Source organism: Poecilia reticulata, linkage group LG18 (genome assembly GCF_000633615.1).
Source record: "Poecilia reticulata strain Guanapo linkage group LG18, Guppy_female_1.0+MT, whole genome shotgun sequence".
Lineage (NCBI taxonomy): Eukaryota > Metazoa > Chordata > Actinopteri > Cyprinodontiformes > Poeciliidae > Poecilia > Poecilia reticulata.
The window spans coordinates 8,715,089-8,734,082 of record NC_024348.1 but is presented as its reverse complement, the minus strand read 5'-3'; the positions used below and the strand labels follow the sequence as shown (position 1 = coordinate 8,734,082).

The 18,994-nt window shown below is 40.0% G+C and overlaps 2 protein-coding genes across 3 annotated transcripts in view; one reads left to right on the top strand and one right to left on the bottom strand.

Moving 5' to 3' along the window:
* The window catches only part of tbc1d19 (TBC1 domain family, member 19), a 17,629-nt gene extending 15,467 nt beyond the window's left edge, over window positions 1-2,162 (bottom strand). The window contains exons 1-3 of the mRNA XM_008435481.2: window positions 1,900-2,162; window positions 1,695-1,767; window positions 1,553-1,598 (exon numbers count right to left, since the gene is read on the bottom strand). Of these exons, the coding sequence (XP_008433703.1) occupies window positions 1,553-1,598; window positions 1,695-1,767; window positions 1,900-1,995 (215 nt within the window). The 5' untranslated portion in view covers window positions 1,996-2,162. The remainder of the gene's footprint in view (window positions 1-1,552; window positions 1,599-1,694; window positions 1,768-1,899) is intronic.
* Window positions 2,163-3,298: 1,136 nt separating this feature from the next.
* Window positions 3,299-18,915, top strand: cckar (cholecystokinin A receptor). Of its 2 annotated transcripts, XM_008435483.2 has the most exons (5): window positions 3,301-3,848; window positions 5,569-5,826; window positions 12,099-12,360; window positions 12,971-13,098; window positions 13,635-18,915. In XM_008435483.2, the coding sequence occupies exons 1-5, from the start codon at window positions 3,725-3,727 to the stop codon at window positions 14,192-14,194; spliced, it is 1,332 nt and encodes a 443-aa protein (XP_008433705.1). In that variant the 5' UTR covers window positions 3,301-3,724; the 3' UTR covers window positions 14,195-18,915. The 2 variants fall into 2 exon arrangements, with proteins under 2 accessions (XP_008433706.1, XP_008433705.1); XM_008435484.2 differs by lacking the exon at window positions 5,569-5,826 and having other exon boundaries at window positions 3,299-3,848.
* Window positions 18,916-18,994: the final 79 nt, after the last annotated feature.

The following is an 18,994-nucleotide window of genomic DNA, read 5'->3' as shown; positions in this document are numbered from 1 at the left end:
CACCCCCCAATCAGAGCTTAGATGACTCAGAACAAATCTCCACTAGATGCACTAAGTGTTTCACTAAGCCTGCTCAGGGCATGCTGAATGAGTCAAGGACACAGTGCATTAAACACTATACATCCTGTTGTAAACACCTACAAGGAGCTCACAGGGCTGACTGCAGGCCGCAGTCAACGCTGATGTCTGAGCCTCCAGAGAGCAAAAGAGGCTCACTTATCCGCTAACATGAGGGGAGGTGCGAGACACATATGTCAGAGAAATGTATTAGTTTTAGCCAGTTAGCCTGAAGTTGTATACCAGATTAAAAAAAAGGTAAAGTATGAACAATTCAAAGGCAATGAAAATAAGAATATATAGATGAGAAACTGTCTCCTAAACACTATGACATAAACTTAACAGTGAAGAGTATGAATATTATAAAATAATAGTTTTATATATCTGAAAAGAGTGGCAGCAGATTATTAAAAAGCTTTATCTGAACAACACAGGTGTGAAAGAGTGAAATCTGGTTAATTTACTGCAGTTTTTATACTTGAATGAAAAAAAAAACTGTTAAAACTGCATTTTGATTGCATTACGTTAGATTTATGTCGTTACAGATGATTTCTTGGAAAACGTTCTTAGTGTATCTGTGAGCTGAAAATCAAAAGCACTTTATGCTTGTGGCTGCAGCCTCCTTTTACTGAAGCTTCTACATGTAAATGAGCTGTCCAGTTATGTGCTGATTGATTACAGGATGGAGGAAATGTACTCAATTTATATAGTATCTTACTAGTCATACTGACCACTTGAATCGCTTTGCACTACAGCTACTTTTACCTACCGACACTCACCAACATGCAGTACAATCGGGGTTAGGGCTCATCGACATGTGACATAAAGAAGCTGGAATCGAACCTACAACCTCAAGTATACCAAACCGACTGTGAGTCAGTAATGTAAGAACCAGATCTTTTTGGTCTTGTGAAGGAGTTTTGTGGGGAGCAATAATGTCCGCGTTTGTAACAATGGATTTTAACTCTACAGATCTCACTCCCAGATCACAGCAGGGGTTTTTTATTTGTTTTCTTTTCCAGACATAAACCACTGCAGATATTCCAGATATTTACTTAAATATGGAAAAACAACAGGATGGATGGATCTTACAGGCAACAAAACAGAGATTAAAGTCTACAAATAAAGATGTGCACATCCTATTTTTCTTTTTCCCCAATTATTCCGATCTGAAAGATATTTCATTCAGATCTGAATACATCAGAATCCTCTCTCTGTCCAAAAAAAAAGTTATAAAACAGAACAGGGGACCAGTATTAAAAGATGGGGATGACCTAAATAGAGAGTCAGATATGTTGATGGAGAATGAGAAAAAAACATTCTCAACAACGAGTGTTTGTTGTTAAAGAAGCTCCAAATATTGAAAATATTTCCATGTCGTTGAAGATAGAGAAAAAGATCTTCCTGGACGTCACCAAGAACCTGAATGCAACCTAAGTCCTAACTGGATCCTGGCAGCTGTTTGGGAAAAGTGCTTCATGTATATTTGACTTACATGTGAAGTTCTCTGTAGATGGCATTCTGCAGCTTTTTCTCCCAACCTAGAGAAACACATCCGGATATTTATCATTCTGTCGCTCTTCTTTTAAAGGCGTGCTGTGGCGTGGCAGCAGGTAGCAAAATAGACCTCAACCCACCTGATGTTTTCAGAAAACTGCGCACGTCTTCCTTTAGCGACTCCAATTTTATCTCAGGACGATGTAAACAGTCCTAAAAAGAGTTTCATAGTTTACAATGAAGCTGAACAAGAAAGAAAGAAAGAAAAACCTGCTCATTACTGAAACACTGCACCATACAGCAGCAGCTAGCTCCGCATCGTTAGCCGCATGCTAACTGACTCACTTTAGCTTGCCTCTCTATTTGAGAGTGTAAATGGCTTCCTTTGAGACGCTGGACGATATGGGCGATGCTCATGGATAACTCGGTGCCTTCGTCCATCCTCCGGTTTCACCTGGACACCTCACACGGCCCGCTTTCAAGAGATGCTGCGGCTAAACTCTCAGCATCCCTCAAGCAGCAGCCGCAGCAGCACCAGGGGGTTACTTAGCAACCAAGGTCGGCGCGCGAGAAACAAACACCTGATACTTTGGTTCCGACTAAATAAAACCGCAGCAACCTTTTCTCCCATTGTCGAATGTAACCTTCAAAGGTTGTCTGAAAAGATAATAACAGTTCAAGCTAACGTTAATAAAATATTTAGGCAATGTCAAATGCACAACTCACCTTTAGGGAATTCTTCACATGGAATGGAAGCTGCAATTAATCCTTAAGAAACCTTTTAGCTAACATTTCCTAAAGGTTTGAACGATTTGTGAAGTTTACATTGAACGCTATTCCTCTAAGGAATCTTTTCTTAAGAGAATGTTTAGGCAAATATTTCCCAACATTCACGTTTTCTTTTGTTATCTTAGTTAGGTTTGTAATTAGAAAGATGAGATGAAACGCAGATAACAAGTCAAGTCAAACACCGGATTTCTTCAGCCACGTGGTATGTCTTTTAAACGGCTCCTCCTCTAAATACCTTGGCTGTGGAAAGACACGAATAAAGCTTTGGGAAATTGCTGCCATGGTCTCTGGGTTAGTATGAAGCAACTTGATTTTGTTTTGCTGCCAAAAATACACCTTATAAATCCAATAAATCATAAAAGAATAAGATGCAGCAGAACACAAATCAAGCCAAATGTAACATAGATTTTGACTGGACTTGATTAAAATAGAATAGCATAGAAATATATTTTTATTGATCCCCTGTGGGGAAAAGTCCACTATACCAGCTGTAAAGTCAAGTGAAAGGCAAATGGAAGCATGCAAATTCACAAAAGCGACAACATAACAAAAGTAAGAAGCGATTATACAGCGAGGACAAGTTTATGGCATCAGAAAATAATCTAGTGTCGTTTTCTTAAGTACTCTGATTCAAAGAAATGTCAAACTGAGGAGTGAAACTAAGCCCGGTCCAGCCTGTTTTACCTGCTACCTCGTCATTTTATGAGTCCTCCTAACCATCTATTATCGCCTCCTTGGAAATTAGTTATAAAAAGCCACTCATTTATTCTGTTTGGTACAACAGCAACAGAGGGCGTGTAAATATTTCTTTTTTAATGCATTTTGGCGTTCTCTTTTTAGTACAATAATCAGCGCCTTTTGAACGCGTAACTTAATGGTTGATGGCAGCCTGTCTGTCTGTCTGTCTGTCTGTCTGTCTATACACGCATCAGAACGCTTACACTTTTACGCCCGTTCTCAAGAAAATGCCACAGCCTGCAGCAGCATGCCCGCGCAGAGGCTGAGAAGCCCTTTCAATATTGCCAAGGACACAAATGATGTTTGTAATAAAATTCTTCAGCTCTGATCGGGATTTGTTTGCCAGTTTTCTTTGGAAGGGAGGAGGGTTTGGTGGTCATATAGGCGGGCTGACGATCCCTCTCCGCATGCTGTCAACAACAGAGGAGCGCAGCAGTGACAGCTGTTTTTTTTTTCCTTCTCTCGCTGCTTTTGTTTTGTGAATGGATATTTAAAGTTCGAGATCCATTCGCGCATTCTCTCTCTCTACCTCTCTCTTTTTCTCTCACTCTCTTTCTCTCTCTCTCTCTTATGAAAGAGCATGACCGCTGCTGAGCTTCAGACAGATTTGACCTGAGCTCACACACAGAGGAGAGAAGGCGAAATGGAGACTGTCACGGCCTATGACTTCTTGATTAATTCAACAGATCTGAGCAACGTCTTGAGCCGCTTCGGGATCAATATTTCGGATTACGAGCCAAGACGGGGCCCCTCTCCAAAGTCTAACGGTAAAGTAGACCAGTATATTGATGTAACATGTCTGTGAAGATTTCTCGATTTACCTAAAATAGTCTTCTGAACTCCATATTGTGGTAAAAAAAAAAAAAGAAAAGAAAAGAAACGAGCTGGGAGGAAAAGCGAGCGCTTTGGGCATTTTTTTCTTGCGTCATTGCGCATTACGCGCACGGATCAGGTCCTCCACAAAAGCTAATGCAGTCAGCGCTCGCTGGTTCTGCACGGTCAAGTGAGCACAAATTGTATTTGTGCACTTTTCGGAAAAAAAAAAAAAGAACTTGGACGTAAAAAGCTCCAGTTTGGAACATTTTTGCAAATAAAACCCTGGAAGGCACAGCCCGAAGTGATGCACCGACTCATAAAAATGCGCACGCTGAGCATCAGCGGGGCTGCACATGAGTCACATTTTTATATAAATATTAGAGTGATGTTTCCTTAAGGGAGGCAGATGACTTTGAAAATATACACCGAGTGTAAGAGGACAGAAGACCCAGAGCGGAACTGAGATGTGGCCCAAATGGGCAGAAAGCTCCATACGGTGACAGGTGGGATAGAAGCCCCACAACATGCAGGTGCCTCTCAGAATGCCACTGAAAAACTTCATCTTTTTCAGTAATTAAATTCTAGAAGGGAAAGTCACAGTGTTTAAAAAATACATATTTTCATTCTGATTCAACTTTTCTTACTGAAATGCTTCAGATTAGCACTCAAATGGTATCAGAACATGTTTAAAAAGCAGGTTTCTAATGATGGTTTCATTTATTATGAGGGTGAAAAAACCTATTCAAGAAGTAACTGAAAACATTTCAGAGACAACTGATAGTGAGCTTTTACATGGTTGCAGATGTTTGGCACTCTATTTGTAGATTTTTTAAATGTATTTATTGCAGCCGCACCAAACGGTTTCTGAGGATGAACGACCTGTTGAGGAACAGAAAAAAAAAACAGTTTCTCTGTTTGTATTTATGTTTCCAGAATATTCTTTCATGTGATCCAATCAGACATGGACTTTCTGTTGTACTTCAGGTCGTTGTCGTTCTGCACAGCCCAACGTTTAGCTGACTTCATGTTCTATTTAAGTGATTGTCTGACTCTACACGTTTTGTAGTGATAAACAGTTCATTAATAAGGAGGGAGAAATTTTAAATGACGGGACCAATCTTTGTTTAGACTCAGGTTTTTGTCAGATGCACTCTCAGTTGCCACTGCGTACTTTCCAGTCACGTTGCAACTGTTATTGTGTGCATGTAGTTTGCTATGGTTTCTTGGTTTTTGTGTTTTCTCTTTCCGCAGGTTTAGACGGAGGTGTTGACTTGTGTCCTCTATATGGCTCCTTCTCTCCTATTTCGTTCTTTCCCTTCAAACTTTTTCACTGCCTATCTCTCGTTTTGTCTCTGTGTCCATTACATTTGAAATAAACCCAAAGCGATGTCTAACAAAGTTCCATATGTTTCTCAAGTGGAGCATCAAGGCATGATACGCATGTAAAAATATATTTGTTGACAATAATTCCGAGCACCACACTGCTGGACAGGAGGTGTTAAAAAAATGATTCTAAAAATTATTTTTAATGCAGATGGAAAAGTAGACTGACTTGTCGTTATCAGAAGCCCACTTAGCGTTCCTCCTGCCTGAGAGCTTCTTCCCAGAATCCACATTGACATGCTCCAATTTAAAAGAAAACAAAGACTTTAACACATCTTTCCTTCTCAGACATCTCCCAGCCTGTCCGGATCGTCCTCTACAGCATCATCTTCCTCCTCAGCCTCATAGGCAACAGCATCATCATCGTCGTCCTCCTGCATGTAAAACGAAGATCGCGGATCACCATCACCAATCTGTTCCTGCTGTCCCTGGCAGTGAGCGACCTCATGATCTCCCTGGTGTGCATCCCCTTCACCTTAGTCCCCAACGTCATGAAGGATTTCATCTTTGGCCTCGGCATGTGCAAGATGGTCATGTACTTCATGGGTATGTACAGATGTGAGAAGGTGGACTGGAGTTTTTGGAACGAGATGAACTGACTCTGGTCGTCTAGTTTAGTCAAGTCAAGTTTATTTGCAAAGCACATTTCAGCAACAAGTCAGTTCAAAGTCCAACTATGACACAAGCAACACAGATTACATTTTGTGAAATTCCAGTCATCAAGAAAATACACAGCTGATCAGTGTTTGACCTCCTACTAACAAAAGGCAACTCTCAGCAGTCGAAACTCAGTGTTTCGACTTTCTTCCAGATTTGAGGTACATAGAAACTGGATGCTGCTTCTCCATGTTTTGGTTCTGGGGATGTTGAGTAGACCAGAACCAGAAGAACTGAGATTATTCCCAATGTGCTCCATGGTGTTGACATCAGGACTCTATTCATTCCAGGCAAGATGGAACTTGCTTTGAGCCCTTTTGCACACATTGACAAAATGCAGCCGTCATAATTTGTCCTCTACTCGACACAAAGCAGTCAGGCAGTTTCCATAAAAATCCATTGGTCCGTACTGGTCCATTGAGATACCAGATTTCAGTGGATACTCCTCTGTATCCTATGCTTTGCATTGGACTTGGTGCCTTGGAAATCCATTCCAAGAAGCTCTCTGTGAGCTCTGTGAATTATTCTGAATTTCACAAAGTTTGGAGGATGGTAGCTGTTTACTCAGAAGACAATCGGCGACTACTGCATTCCATGAACTGCCACGACTTATTCTACTTGTAGCCTCCTGGTACCACAGCTGAATTCACTGAGCTCTTGATAGCAACCCATTTTTTTATAGATGTTTTTAGCAGCAGTCTGCATGACCGGGTACCTTTTAGTGACCGGTCGTGTAGTGAATCAGAAGAGCCGAATATAACAACTATCTTAATGTTAACCAGAACTTAGCTATTCGAAAGTAAATAACCAAATGACAAAAACTTGCCTCCCTAAATAAATATAAACTTAGACAAAAATAAACGTCCGCTCACTCCTGCAAACTCCTTCAAGAACTTTTACAAGATGTTTAACAAAAACAAACAGTGTGGCTGGTTGGGATGAGCGCGGGATGCATGCAGGATGTCCAGCTCTGGCAGGCCACCAATCCGGAGTCTCCTCCTCAGGCTTCAGGAGCCAATCAGCGACGGTGTTGGGAAGACTTCTGGGTGAAACGTAGACTATGTGGATGCGGAACAGATCAGGAAGAGTCCAGTTCAATTTTTACTCTTTATATATTTGCCAGAATGTACATGAAGCAGGTATGTACATGTGTGTGCGGTACTGTAAACAAACAAAATAATACAAGCTAATTAGAACCAGAATTACAACAGAAACATAAAAATAAATCAAAGCAGTAAATACACTATACAGCTAAATAAATTGGCACATTACCTCTCTAACAGAAACATAATAACATAAATGATAACAAAAAACTTACAGGTTTATGAACGCACACAGTCATTCGGCTGCTTCTTTGCTGATTTTTTTTCTCTCTGTGGAGTTACTGAGCTGCACACCTGTGTTGTGTTCAGGGTGCATAGGGTGCATACTTTGTGCATTGTTGTCCATTTGACTGGAACATCTAAAGCCAATGAGGGCTTAGTACTTTTATACTTTTTTAGCAGTATAAAGTGTGAAAAGATCTTAATTGATCTCCCTAAAGCTGAATGCAATATAATCCAACTCTGTCTCTATGATGAGTTATTGTAGTTTTTGTTGTGATGGTAATTGCTTATTAGATAATTGAAGTCATCTGAGACATTCTTACAAGGTTCATTTCCCTGCATGTTCAAATGCTCCTGGAGATTTAATGAGCTTGAGCTAAAAACAGTTCATCCAGGCCAGAGGAGGCCTTTTTTTTGTCCAGAGAGGATAAATTTATATTTTTCCAGCCACAAGCCTTTTGAATTTCAATTTAGGTCTTGCCTAATAATCTGTATGAGAAAGGATGAAAACTGACTGCCACGAAAACCAGCAGGAAGAAGGTGCCCTGTTCCCCCTGCCAAAATTAATCTCACCAGTTCATTCTTTGTGTATGAAAAACACACAAATTACCTTTCTGGTCAAGTGCAAATGGGAGTAACAACTCTAATCACTTCTGATGTGACTGAGGGCTCTGAAGCAGCGATCATACCAGACGCCAGCCCTCACTGGACATTTTCTGTGTCTTCCCTGTATTCTGAGGAGGTCGTCAAAACACTGCGTCTGAAAATAACTTGGCGCGGGGTAAAGAAGAAAATCCGAGCGGCCTCCGTGAGTCAACAAGGACACGTCAAATATAATCAGTTTATCGGCTGAGAAAGACAAACACCGCAGACGTAACGTTCGCCATCGTTAGCTGTCCTACATTTCAGCCCTTCGGGACGACATAAATGTAAACTTTCCAACCAAAGTGAGGCCAACTCTGATGCATATAGCCTCAGTTGGCTATAGTTGGACGGGAGATGATGCGTGTTGTATAAAAGTGAAGCTTTGTCCTGCAACTTGTTTTGTCCAAGTCTTTGGGTGCTTGTTAAAACCGTGAACCATGGATATGTGTGAAGATACGCCTTTAAGACGCCTTCTGAGAGATGAGTGACAAGTGACTCTGGACTAGTTAAAGTATTTAAATATGTGCCTCATTTCTCCTGAAAACCAATCTCAACATCAGACAAAACTCCTTGTATCAACTTTGTTAGCAACAGCTACTATCAACCGTTTGTGATCAATGTCGAAGCGTCTTTTACACCCACTGTGTAGTCATTTTGCCCACTCTTTACACAGCTGTTTCGGATTATTCTTAAAGTGTTGTACAGCCGGTTTAAGCTCATGTCACAGCAATTTTAGTGCAGACTTTGACTATTCCCTTGTAAAACCATGACACAACCACCATGTCTGCCTGTCGTAATGAAGTTTTACACCACATGCAACAAGATGCAAGTTTCCCTTTACTGCAACAGAATCTTAAAATCAACAGAAAATATTCCTAGAAGACTTGTGTTGTTAATATATAATGTAGAACATTATTGGGGGTTATTGTCCAGTCTCTTTCTTATTTCTGAATCATAAACATTGACCTTAAATGAGGCAGATGAATTCTTTAGATGTTGTTCGGACATTTCTGATAAAGTTAGGCACTGATTTCCTGATTTGTGGATGATGGCTCTCATTGTGGTTTTCTGGTCCTTTCCAGACAGATTGATATTAAGTACTTTATTTCCCACATTTCCTTATATTCTTTCATATAACAAGGCGTGTTGTTTTTGTTTTTCTGACGTCCTGTAGCCTATTTATCCTCCTGAGTTTTGTATTCATTCAGCTTATCTGGTGTTGAATCTAGTTTGATGATCTAAAATATTTCAGTGTGACAAAAAAACCCCAAAAAAACAGATTAAATCTGCAACGGGGTGAATACGTCCTCACAGCCCTGAAGCTTGTTTGTAACCATCTTGATCAAAAACCACAATGAGAGTATTACTTTCAATAAGAAAATTAGTCGACATCGGAGTCCAAATTTGGTCCAACGGTTTAGTTGGGTTTAGCAAAGCAATCAAGAGATAGTTTTTCCTGATGGCTTTTAATGCTGCGGCCAGACTGTCATTGAAATTCATCCGCTAGCTCCGATTTTGTCTGCTGCGGCTTAAATCTCTCGGATTGCTTTCTGTGGTTCATGCTCTTACGTTGCTTTGTCTTAGATCAAGTCCTGATAGATAAGCCTGTGGGGTTGCATGCAACGCAGGAACTCATTCATTGAGAAATGAAGGTTGTGTTTATTGGACCTTTCCCTTTTTTTGGCAGTCCACATTAGGTCCACTTGACTCCATTAGCAGGAAAGATATGTCATTTCCCAGTCAGTGCAAGCGTTTTTTTCCTGCTCCCGTGCTGCACATTGTCTGACAGCTGCAGACATTACAGAGGCATAGTTGCTCTTATTATAAGATATGCGTCTGCTTGGACAGTGCAGAACACCGGCAGCGTATCCGTACTAGATTGTCTGCCTACATTTGTCTGACAACTCCACAATATCTAAAAAAAAAAAACCTTTGAAACTTGGCTAAACAGATCAACAGATTGTGATAGAGTCCTTCCAAAGAATAAGGTTTCCCACAATGTTAACAATGCTTACCTTATGTTTACTTTTTTCTCGCTAAAGTAACTTACATGACCAAGTTAAAAGTGTAAGATTAACAGACTGTACAGATTGGATTCCACCTAAGCTGCGTTGTTTATGCTAAGCTAGCTGCATCTGGTTAGCGTACTGCTAATAAAAAGAAAAAATGCTACTCTCTCATCTATCTATGGAATCCAGCTGGGCCAGCTGAAGTTTGAAGGGGAAAGTCTTTATTAATTAAAGGTTAAAGTTAATAGGTGTGCGTCACTGCAGTGTTATAGAGTTAGATGTTAATTTTAAGTGCGTTCAGCAATCTACAGTGTTAGCTGTCTATGTAGTGACAAGCTATGGCAAGCGTTATGGCAGTGTTTAAGTTTTTGTTAGTTTGTTTTCTACAAATGCATATTTTCTTGATTTGTTTACTAATTAAGTGTCTTCTGAAGATAATAGGTAGCACTGGGTTTTACTATAGGGTAATTGAATTCAAATTCGTGCCACATTTTTAATTCTTTTTATCTGTAAAAAAAAAAAAAAAGAAAATCATATTTCTTCCATTTCAAAATTAGTCAACTCTCTATATATTCATATTTATATATTTGAAAGAACACAAAAATAAAATCCAACTGAGATACTTTAAAGTCTGGGTTTGTGACACAACGTGGGAACTTTCAGAGGGCATGAAGGCGATTAGACGGCACTGGAAGAGGGTTTCCATTTATTTTGATTCTGGGATTTGACGTTTCCTACAGAGACAGACTAAACAGAGATGATTTAGTTCGTTCAGGGATGCGAACCTCTTCCTTGACTTTAATTTGCCTGTGATTCTGATAAATGACCTTTTATTACGTCTTCATGAGCCTTGCAGAAAACCTCTGTGGGGATCTTTCTAACAAGGTGGAGTCGTTACAGATGATGCATTGAATGCAGATATTTCATTTTCATCCAATTACAGAAACACGAGGAAATGTGATTTTAATTCCTCTCCTCACTTCCTGTTGCTCTATTTAGCCGTACATGGAGATTAAAGGCCCGTCCTCGGGGATTGCTGCGTCATTTGTCCATGTTTTTATCTGCTTTTGTGTCACTCTTGCAGGTTGTGCCCAGCCGTAATTTGAAATGTATTTATAGATCAAGTTGTCATTGCTAAGGAGGACAGTGTTCACACTGATCAGATGCAGCAACGGTGTGTTAAATATGACAAAACGTCACATTTAACACACACACTCGCAGACAGAAAGTCTGAGAGTTAAAAGGGATCAAATTAATGGCACTAGTTTGTCTTTGCATGAACTGTAGCTGTACAGAAAACATATATGTGAGTTTGGCTGTGTCAAAATGTGTCTTTTTAGTTTCTTTTTTTTACGCTCTGACTTATTAAGGTGTGTTGGTGCTATTTGTTCATTTTAAATTTTGACATGGCATCTCTTTTTTACATTTTACTTTCCTCAGCATCCTTTCATGAATATCACAAGCAACAGCTTTCCAAATATTCTGCAGAATTTTTTTTTTTAAATGGTTAAACATAGGACAAACTGTGGTTTTTATTTATATTCTTAGCTTAAACCTCTTTGACATTCATATATTTTATTTGTAAAACTGACACGGTATTAATGCATTCAATGTGTATTTCAGTTATGTAATAAACACAGAAAGAATCTAAGACTGTGGTTCCGACAAAGGAAATATAGTTATTTCATTTCCAGGATTAAGCAACACAACACAATATTCAGTTTATTGATATAGCGCCAATTCATGACAGATATCGTCTATACGCACTTTACAAAAAGATTGTCTCAATTCAGTCGCACGTACATTTTTAATTGATCCTAGTTACCAAACAGGACAGTAAACTCAGTTAGTTGCTGGAAATTATTTAAAAAGTGTATATCTAGGGAAACTCAGCATCGAGTCCAACGTGGTTTTGACAAACTTAAACATCAAACCAGCACTAACGTTATGCGTAACCAAGTGTCAGGTTATGCCAGATCTGCTGAATACGAATCCAATTATAGTATAAATTAACTGTTTACGTCAGTAGATTTTCATGACACTGCAAATTACCATTAATCTCTTCAGTCCTGTAACAAAAGCAGTTCATCAAGCATTTGCTGTAAAACACTAACACCTGAGAGAGAAAGGATATCGCTTCATGGTCAATCAGAGCTTTTGGTGTGTTTTCCTCTCTGCGCAGGCGTCTCGGTCAGCGTTTCCACCTTCAACCTGGTGGCCATCTCCATCGAGCGCTACTATGCCATTTGCAGCCCCCTCGCTTCCATGGCGTGGCAGACAAGGAGCCACGCCAAAAAGGTCATCACCGCCACTTGGGTGGTGTCCTCCATCTTGATGCTGCCCTACCCGATTTCCAGCACCCTGATTCCCTTCACCCGCCTCGACAACAGCACGGGACACATGTGTCGCCTGGTATGGCCCAACGCAGTGTTCCAGCAGTCCTGGTAAGATACAAACCTATTCATTGGGGAGATTTGTGCTACACGATTACCGCAAAGCGGTTAGCTTAAGACGGCTTTTTTGCCGAGTGGTTTTCTCGTCTTGATGAAGAGAGAGCGAGGAAATCCAGCAACCAAAACCATTCAAATAGAAAACATGATTGAAATGGCTGCATGTCTGCTTGGCTTGTCCAGGAAGTTGGGTTTTGTTACAAGTGATATGGGCAGTTGCCCAGGGAGTAAATAGCAGGGGGATGGACCGGTACAATCCTGGCTTGAACAAGTTTTATATCACTTTTATACGTGTGCAGGAACCCCTAAGCAGGCACGAAAGCTTGGCAGTAAGAACAGAGATCAGACTCTGTTTGCTGTCAATCACACTGAGCTCATGTTGAGTGAGATTCAAATTACCCTTTATTTGTACCTTTAGCCACATGAAACCATTAAATCTGAAGAAATTCTGCTTTTTTAAACGACCTGTGAGGAACCCTCACCCCAGGAACCATTCATTCAGCCCACGTTTAATTTACTACAAAGTAATTTGGCGTTGCCTTGAGTTCAATCCAACAAATGCTCACTGCAGTGCACTGATTCTGGTGACATGTGGTCATCGTAGGTACATCGCGCTGCTGCTGGTGCTTTTCCTGATTCCTGGTATCATGATGGCGACGGCCTACGGACGCATCTGCGTGAAGCTGTACAAGGGAATCAGGCGAGCGCAGTCCCTGAAGAGCTCCAGCAGTGGTATGACATGACTGCAACAATTACATGTGTTTCTAATGTTTTATTGTTTGTTGTTGTTTACCTTACAGCACGCGACAATGTGTTTTGAGTGCTTTACAGCATGTTGAGAAACATTATAAAATGTCACAGTGTGGATGACTGAATTAATTAAATAGAGTTGGGACCACAGATGTACAAGAAGATGCTACTTTAGCATTGTTGCGCAGTAGAAGTGCATGACAAGTTTGCTTTAAAAACAACAGAAGTGTTCTTGCAAACTGGATTTTTATGTCATTTATCACTCAATGCTAATAATATAGATCACAGAGGTAAAAACAAATAATATCTGCAAATCAAAGTAAGTTTAAGTCGATTCTAAGAACTTCAACCAATTTTATTTTTTACTAAACCAAACCATTTCATTCGGTTTTAGTCCCATTAATGAAAATTGCAGAATGGGAAATCTAAAGCCAAATAGATTTCCCAGTCCCTGCTGTAGCGTAAAGAGTCCACTCTGAAACTGCCACTTTGTTTTTCCACATGCTCGTCCGCACCAGAACGCCACTCCAGTACCGGCAGCGTCAAACCAGCAAACGGCAATGGCTGCAACTCATCTGAGAGCAAGAGAACGAGGAGGAGCAAAAGCGGCGAGTTACCGGAGACGTCCCGAAACTCCAGGCAAAACGAGCTGGTAGCCAATAAACGCGTCATACACATGCTCATAATCATCGTCGTTCTCTTCTTCCTCTGCTGGACCCCCATCTACGTCGTCAACGCGTGGAAGGCGTTCGACAAGACCTCGGCGAACCGTCTGACGGGGGCGCCCATCTCTTTCATCCACCTGCTGTCCTACACTTCGTCCTGCGTCAACCCCATCGTGTACTGCTTCATGAACAAACGCTTCCGGCGGGCCATACTGGCTAACTACAAAATCTCGTGGAGAATCCGGAAGTGGTTCTACTATGGGAAGACAAAGAGGCCATCTGTGTTGCACAATGACGTGGAAAGACGATTTACGCTGTCCAGTGGCATGAACGTCTATTCTCAAAGCATGAGAGAGAGCACACCCTGCGTCAACACGAACATCCCCATGACGCAGTGCAGCAAGGTCCCGTGATCTCACTGCATGCCGCCTGGAGTAAAGACGGCGTGTTGTGTGTTGCTGAGCCCTCACAGTGCTTTCAGGACCAGTTGATGGGTATTTCTTTCGTTTTAAGCTTGGTGTGGAACGACACGAGTCGGTAGTCTAACGCCTTGATCGATGCAGGCTCCTCACAGCAGACGATCGTAGCCAGATGTTTCTCAGAGACCTTCAGAGCTTCAGGGGCCGTGAGCGTGACTCGAAGTGCTCTGACGCAGCAGGAAATAAGTCAATGTCCCGGTTCTACACGTAAATACTGACACATACTCCAGAAGCGTCGATATGAAGAAATAAACATTTTTCTTAAATAATTTTTTTTTTGAAGATGTTAAAACTATGTCTAATGTTTAAAGACCAGTTCACAGGCAAAAATAAGTGGGACTTTTCTTTTTTTATTATTATTATTTTTAGTCACAAAAAACAATGTCCTAAGCAGAAACTAATGAAACTCAGTATTTTTATTTTTTTTTATCTTTGTAGCTGGTCAGTTGCCTACTTCATAATTGCCCACTCTTGGTTGTATCTGTAAGTTTGTTTCTTTTGTTGTATTTGGAAGCAACATGTATTAGTAGCTAAAAGTAATTAGCGCCACAAACATTCAGAGTTGAAGCCGGAAAGCCGTCAGGCCTGGCGTGACGCCGTCCCCACCTCTGAGTTTCAACCTCTGAGACAAATCGAATGCAGCTTGCGGCTAGATTTGTATCGATCCCATTTCCAATCAATGTTTAAATTCGCATTTGTGCTGAAAAGAATAACAAGTTACAAGAAATGTTCAGTAGTGTGTTGTGAAATAACAGGTTGCCTTTTTCTTTTAAAAAAGGCCGAATCAAAGACAACAAATCCTAAACATTTACATGTTCATTTCTTCATTGATGACAGAATGATGTCCTCGATTCAAACCCATTTTCATTTCATTGGTTTTCACTCTGTTTTGTAGCTTGGCGGCATTTTTGAAACGCTTGTCATGCAGGCTTGCACATGAGAAAATGAAGGATATTTTTGAAAATCTTCAAGCCCCGCTGTTTCTTTGAAGTATGTTTCGCCATTCATTTGCTCCTGTTGTGAAAGTCAACGTGTTCTGGAGGTCGATGGGGTGTGGTTCACAGTGATCTGCTGCGTCACAACAGGTTGTGTTACCTTTCTGTAAGGACACGTTCTCGTTTTATTTATTTTTCATACCAAAGGATCAACTCACTACATGGAAATGAACTTTTAGTGCCGTGCGAGTGCCCTCGGGGTTGCCAAATATTTCTTAGGTAAATAAGGGATGGCTCAAGTATTACTTTCAGTTTTAATGGTACCAGTGAGTAAATAGTCTGTGTACCTTAGTTTGAGATCCAAAGTTGTGGTGGATACAGAGAGTTTGCACAGTGTGGGAGAGCTCAAGTTTTATTTATTTTTTATTTCCCTTTCTTGATACAGATGCATCTAATTTTCAAAAGTCGACCTTAAAGTTTAAACCTAAACTTTTAGAGAACAAAAGATTCAATCCCCGACATTTTGGAGTGTTTTTGAAGCCTAGTCGCTGCTAAATGTTTAAAACAGCACTTTTAGTGTTGGTGTTCTTTAGACTGATGCTAACGAGACAGTATAGGCTGGCATCGGGAGCCTATGTTTTCCATTTTAGTAAAAATATATTTTGTACACACTTAATCTCAATTGTAAGGAAAGAAAAGTTGTTAGATGGTGATTTTCTTAGCAATTAGCAGGAAGAGTAAAAAGAGCGGGAAAAGTCCCAAGGCTGAGAAGCACAAGTCAAAATTACCGTAACACGTGTAAAAATTAAAATAATTCAAGCAAGTTTGAATTTAAATTCAACGCAACATTGGTTTAAAAAAATTGCTTAACTTTATATGGTTAGAAATATTTCTGCTCCCTTTAGCAAGAAAAACTGAACGGAACTAAGCTTACTGCGGCTAAATAATCAATACAATGTAGGGTTTTTTTTTTCTCACCACAATTTATTAGTCGTTTTCAGCATTGAATTTACATACTGGAACATTTTTATACTTCTGAAAAAACTAAACGCCGAGACACTGAACCGCTTCTAGGTTCTCTTTGATTTGAATCTCTACATGCTGCCTTCCCACTTCCCTAGAAGATATCCTCAACTTCTAGGAATCGCCGGCCTCACCGACACATTAATCACAACCAGCAGCTTCGAACTGAAACACCCACCGCTGCACAAACAGCTGCTGCCCTTGACCCTCTGTATGTATGTACCTGAAGGACTGGACAACTGGAGCGGCCTTATCTTTTTGTGGGATTTGTAACACCTGCAGCTTGTCTTTAAAGAGTCAGTCTCTCCCCTCACCCACTCGATTTCCACACGTTCTTACTGTCGAACACAGCAGCATCAATGTAGCAACTTGTGCGTGTTTTTTTTTTGTTTGTTTGTTCTTTTCCTGTGAAGAATCCAATATTTCTCTTGTCGTTCTCTGCCAGCTGTGATGTGAAATGTGGGTTCTCAAACGTTCTCCGCCGTCTTTTTGTGATCAGGCTCGTTTCAGGCGAACGACTGACTAGAAAAATACGATCGTGGGATATTTGTCGACCTATTGCAGACATGGCCGTCGGAAAATGTTTCGACATTTTCCAGACGTTTTCCATGAGTCACGGTCACAACTATGAACTTCAATGCGTCTCGCAGGAATTTGTGTAATATGTACAGGCGGTAAAGTTGTGCACAACTTTGAAGTGGGGAAAAAAAAAAATGTTTACAACTAAATTATTTTAAAAAAATCTAAAAGTGTGGCTTGCATTTGTATTCAGTTCCTCTTGTGGAAGCGTCTTTTGGGGGTTATGGCTCTACACAGTGCTGATAAAAAGTATTCACCCGTTTAATGTTTTCTCCTTTTTTACTGCTTTTACAAATTATAGTCAACAATATTTGGCTTTTTTGACAAAAAAAAACCCCTTTGATATCAAAAAAACTGATTTCTATAAAAAATAATTATATAAACATATTTAAAGTAGAATAATTGATTACATAAATGCCTCCTTCCCAATTTTAAAGGATCAAAGGGGGTGAAAACTTTTTATCGGCCCTCTAACTCTTACTTATTTAGATCTGACTGAGTCAAACACATGATTAATGTAATTCATTTCTCTGGTCCATGGGTCATAATTATTGGTAATTTGTGACAAACGTTTGGCGAAAATTTGGATGCGAATGGTATTGCACGTCCGAGGAGAAACATCAATTTTTTTAGTTTTAAATTGTGAAGTTTGCGTGTAAAGGGCTGCGTATAAGAACCTGGAGCGCACACATTCAGATCCAGGGCAAAACAAGTCGGTGCTTTTAGTGGGTTTCACAAAGTGGACCTTGAAGGAGAAGAGCGACTCTGGCGAGACTCGTGTGTCACTGAAGGAGCAAATAAGAAGAAAGCTTTACGTAAGAGCAGGACAAATCCAGGTCAGTTATCCGTTACCCTTTGTAGCATCCATTCAGAGTAAAAGTAGTAAATAAAATGATTAAAAAAAAAAAAAAAACATACTCTCACTAATTAAAAACATTCACATTTTATCACTTTTTAAACTCTCATTTTATTCCAATATTGCAAGTTTTTTTCTTGTTTTTTTTCTGTTTTTTTCCTTTCTTCTTTTAATGACATACAGTTTTGAGCATGATCTGGAGCTGCAATATGTACAAAAACAAACTAACATATGTTATTAAAAAAGAAAAACAAAAAATAAAAAAAAATAAAAAAAAACGTCCCCTTTGTTTTGACGTTATTGCTAAATGTTACAAACGGCACAGGTTTCTACCATCAGCAACCCTTTGAGCACTGAGTATATAACTACCACATGACACCTCTGCTTACCATTTTACTAGAATAATACACAGATAACAGTGAGAGTAGCGGGAGATGAAGACAAAGAAAGGGCGGTCCAGGTGCAGCGAGGCTAAGCATCGACAACAACAAACAAAAGTGAGAAATCTTCAAATGCACAATGGAAGATACAAACAGAAACATTAAAAACAATGAAGGATGAAATGTGTGAGAAGAAGTAGAAAGTTTAGCGCTCTGTAGTGCAAACAGCCAAATAGTCTAAAAGGAGAAGTAAGGCTGAGTGCGACAGAGAAAGGGCTCCACACTCCGTTTTATTCGTTTAAAGCTGCCTCTCACTCTGCCCTGGTTTTTTATTTTATTTTATTTTTTTTTAGCAGTGCATGAAAACTACATTATAAAAAGACATTTGGCATATTAAGAAGATACATACATTGTTCAGAGCTCATAAAAACACATCCACACAGAACAGCTGCTTTTTTCTTTTTTGTGTGTTTTTGGTAGTGTAAAATAAAAATAAAAAAAAAGCACGACAAGGACGCACGGAGAGGAACAAAAAGACACGAAAGCAAACAAGGAGAGAGAGAGAGACGGTGTTTTCCCTCTTGTGAAGGTTCACATCAACACAGCGTGCGTATTGTGAAGGCATGTAACATTTTATTTTTTTTTATTTTTCCACAGTATGTTCCCCCTTCTTTTTTGAATTAGCACATTCTGAAAACAGAAAACCCAGTAAATTAACTCGGATTGTCGAAGGCGACGGATTTGTTGAGAACAAGAGCCGCCATTTTTGTTTTCTTAATGAATCTGAAAGCTGCTCGGGGTGGCGCGGTTTGCTTCGAGGCGGCTACACGTAAACAAATATTTAATCTTAGGAGACGGAGGAAGGTAAAAAAAAAAAAAAAATTACAGTTAAGATTTGGTGACCTCCATCCTGCAGAGTAAAGGGAAGCGCCGTTTGGATGCTATTCCGCTGCTGCAGCAC

Excerpts from the sequence above, each read along its gene's own strand:
- cckar (XM_008435483.2), top strand. The coding sequence starts at position 3,725 with ATGGAGACTGTCACGGCCTATGACTTCTTGATTAATTCAACAGATCTG. Across the intron at positions 3,849-5,568 it reads CCCCTCTCCAAAGTCTAACG|ACATCTCCCAGCCTGTCCGG; the intron begins GTAAAGTAGACC and ends TTTCCTTCTCAG. Across the intron at positions 12,361-12,970 it reads GCAGTGTTCCAGCAGTCCTG|GTACATCGCGCTGCTGCTGG; the intron begins GTAAGATACAAA and ends TGGTCATCGTAG.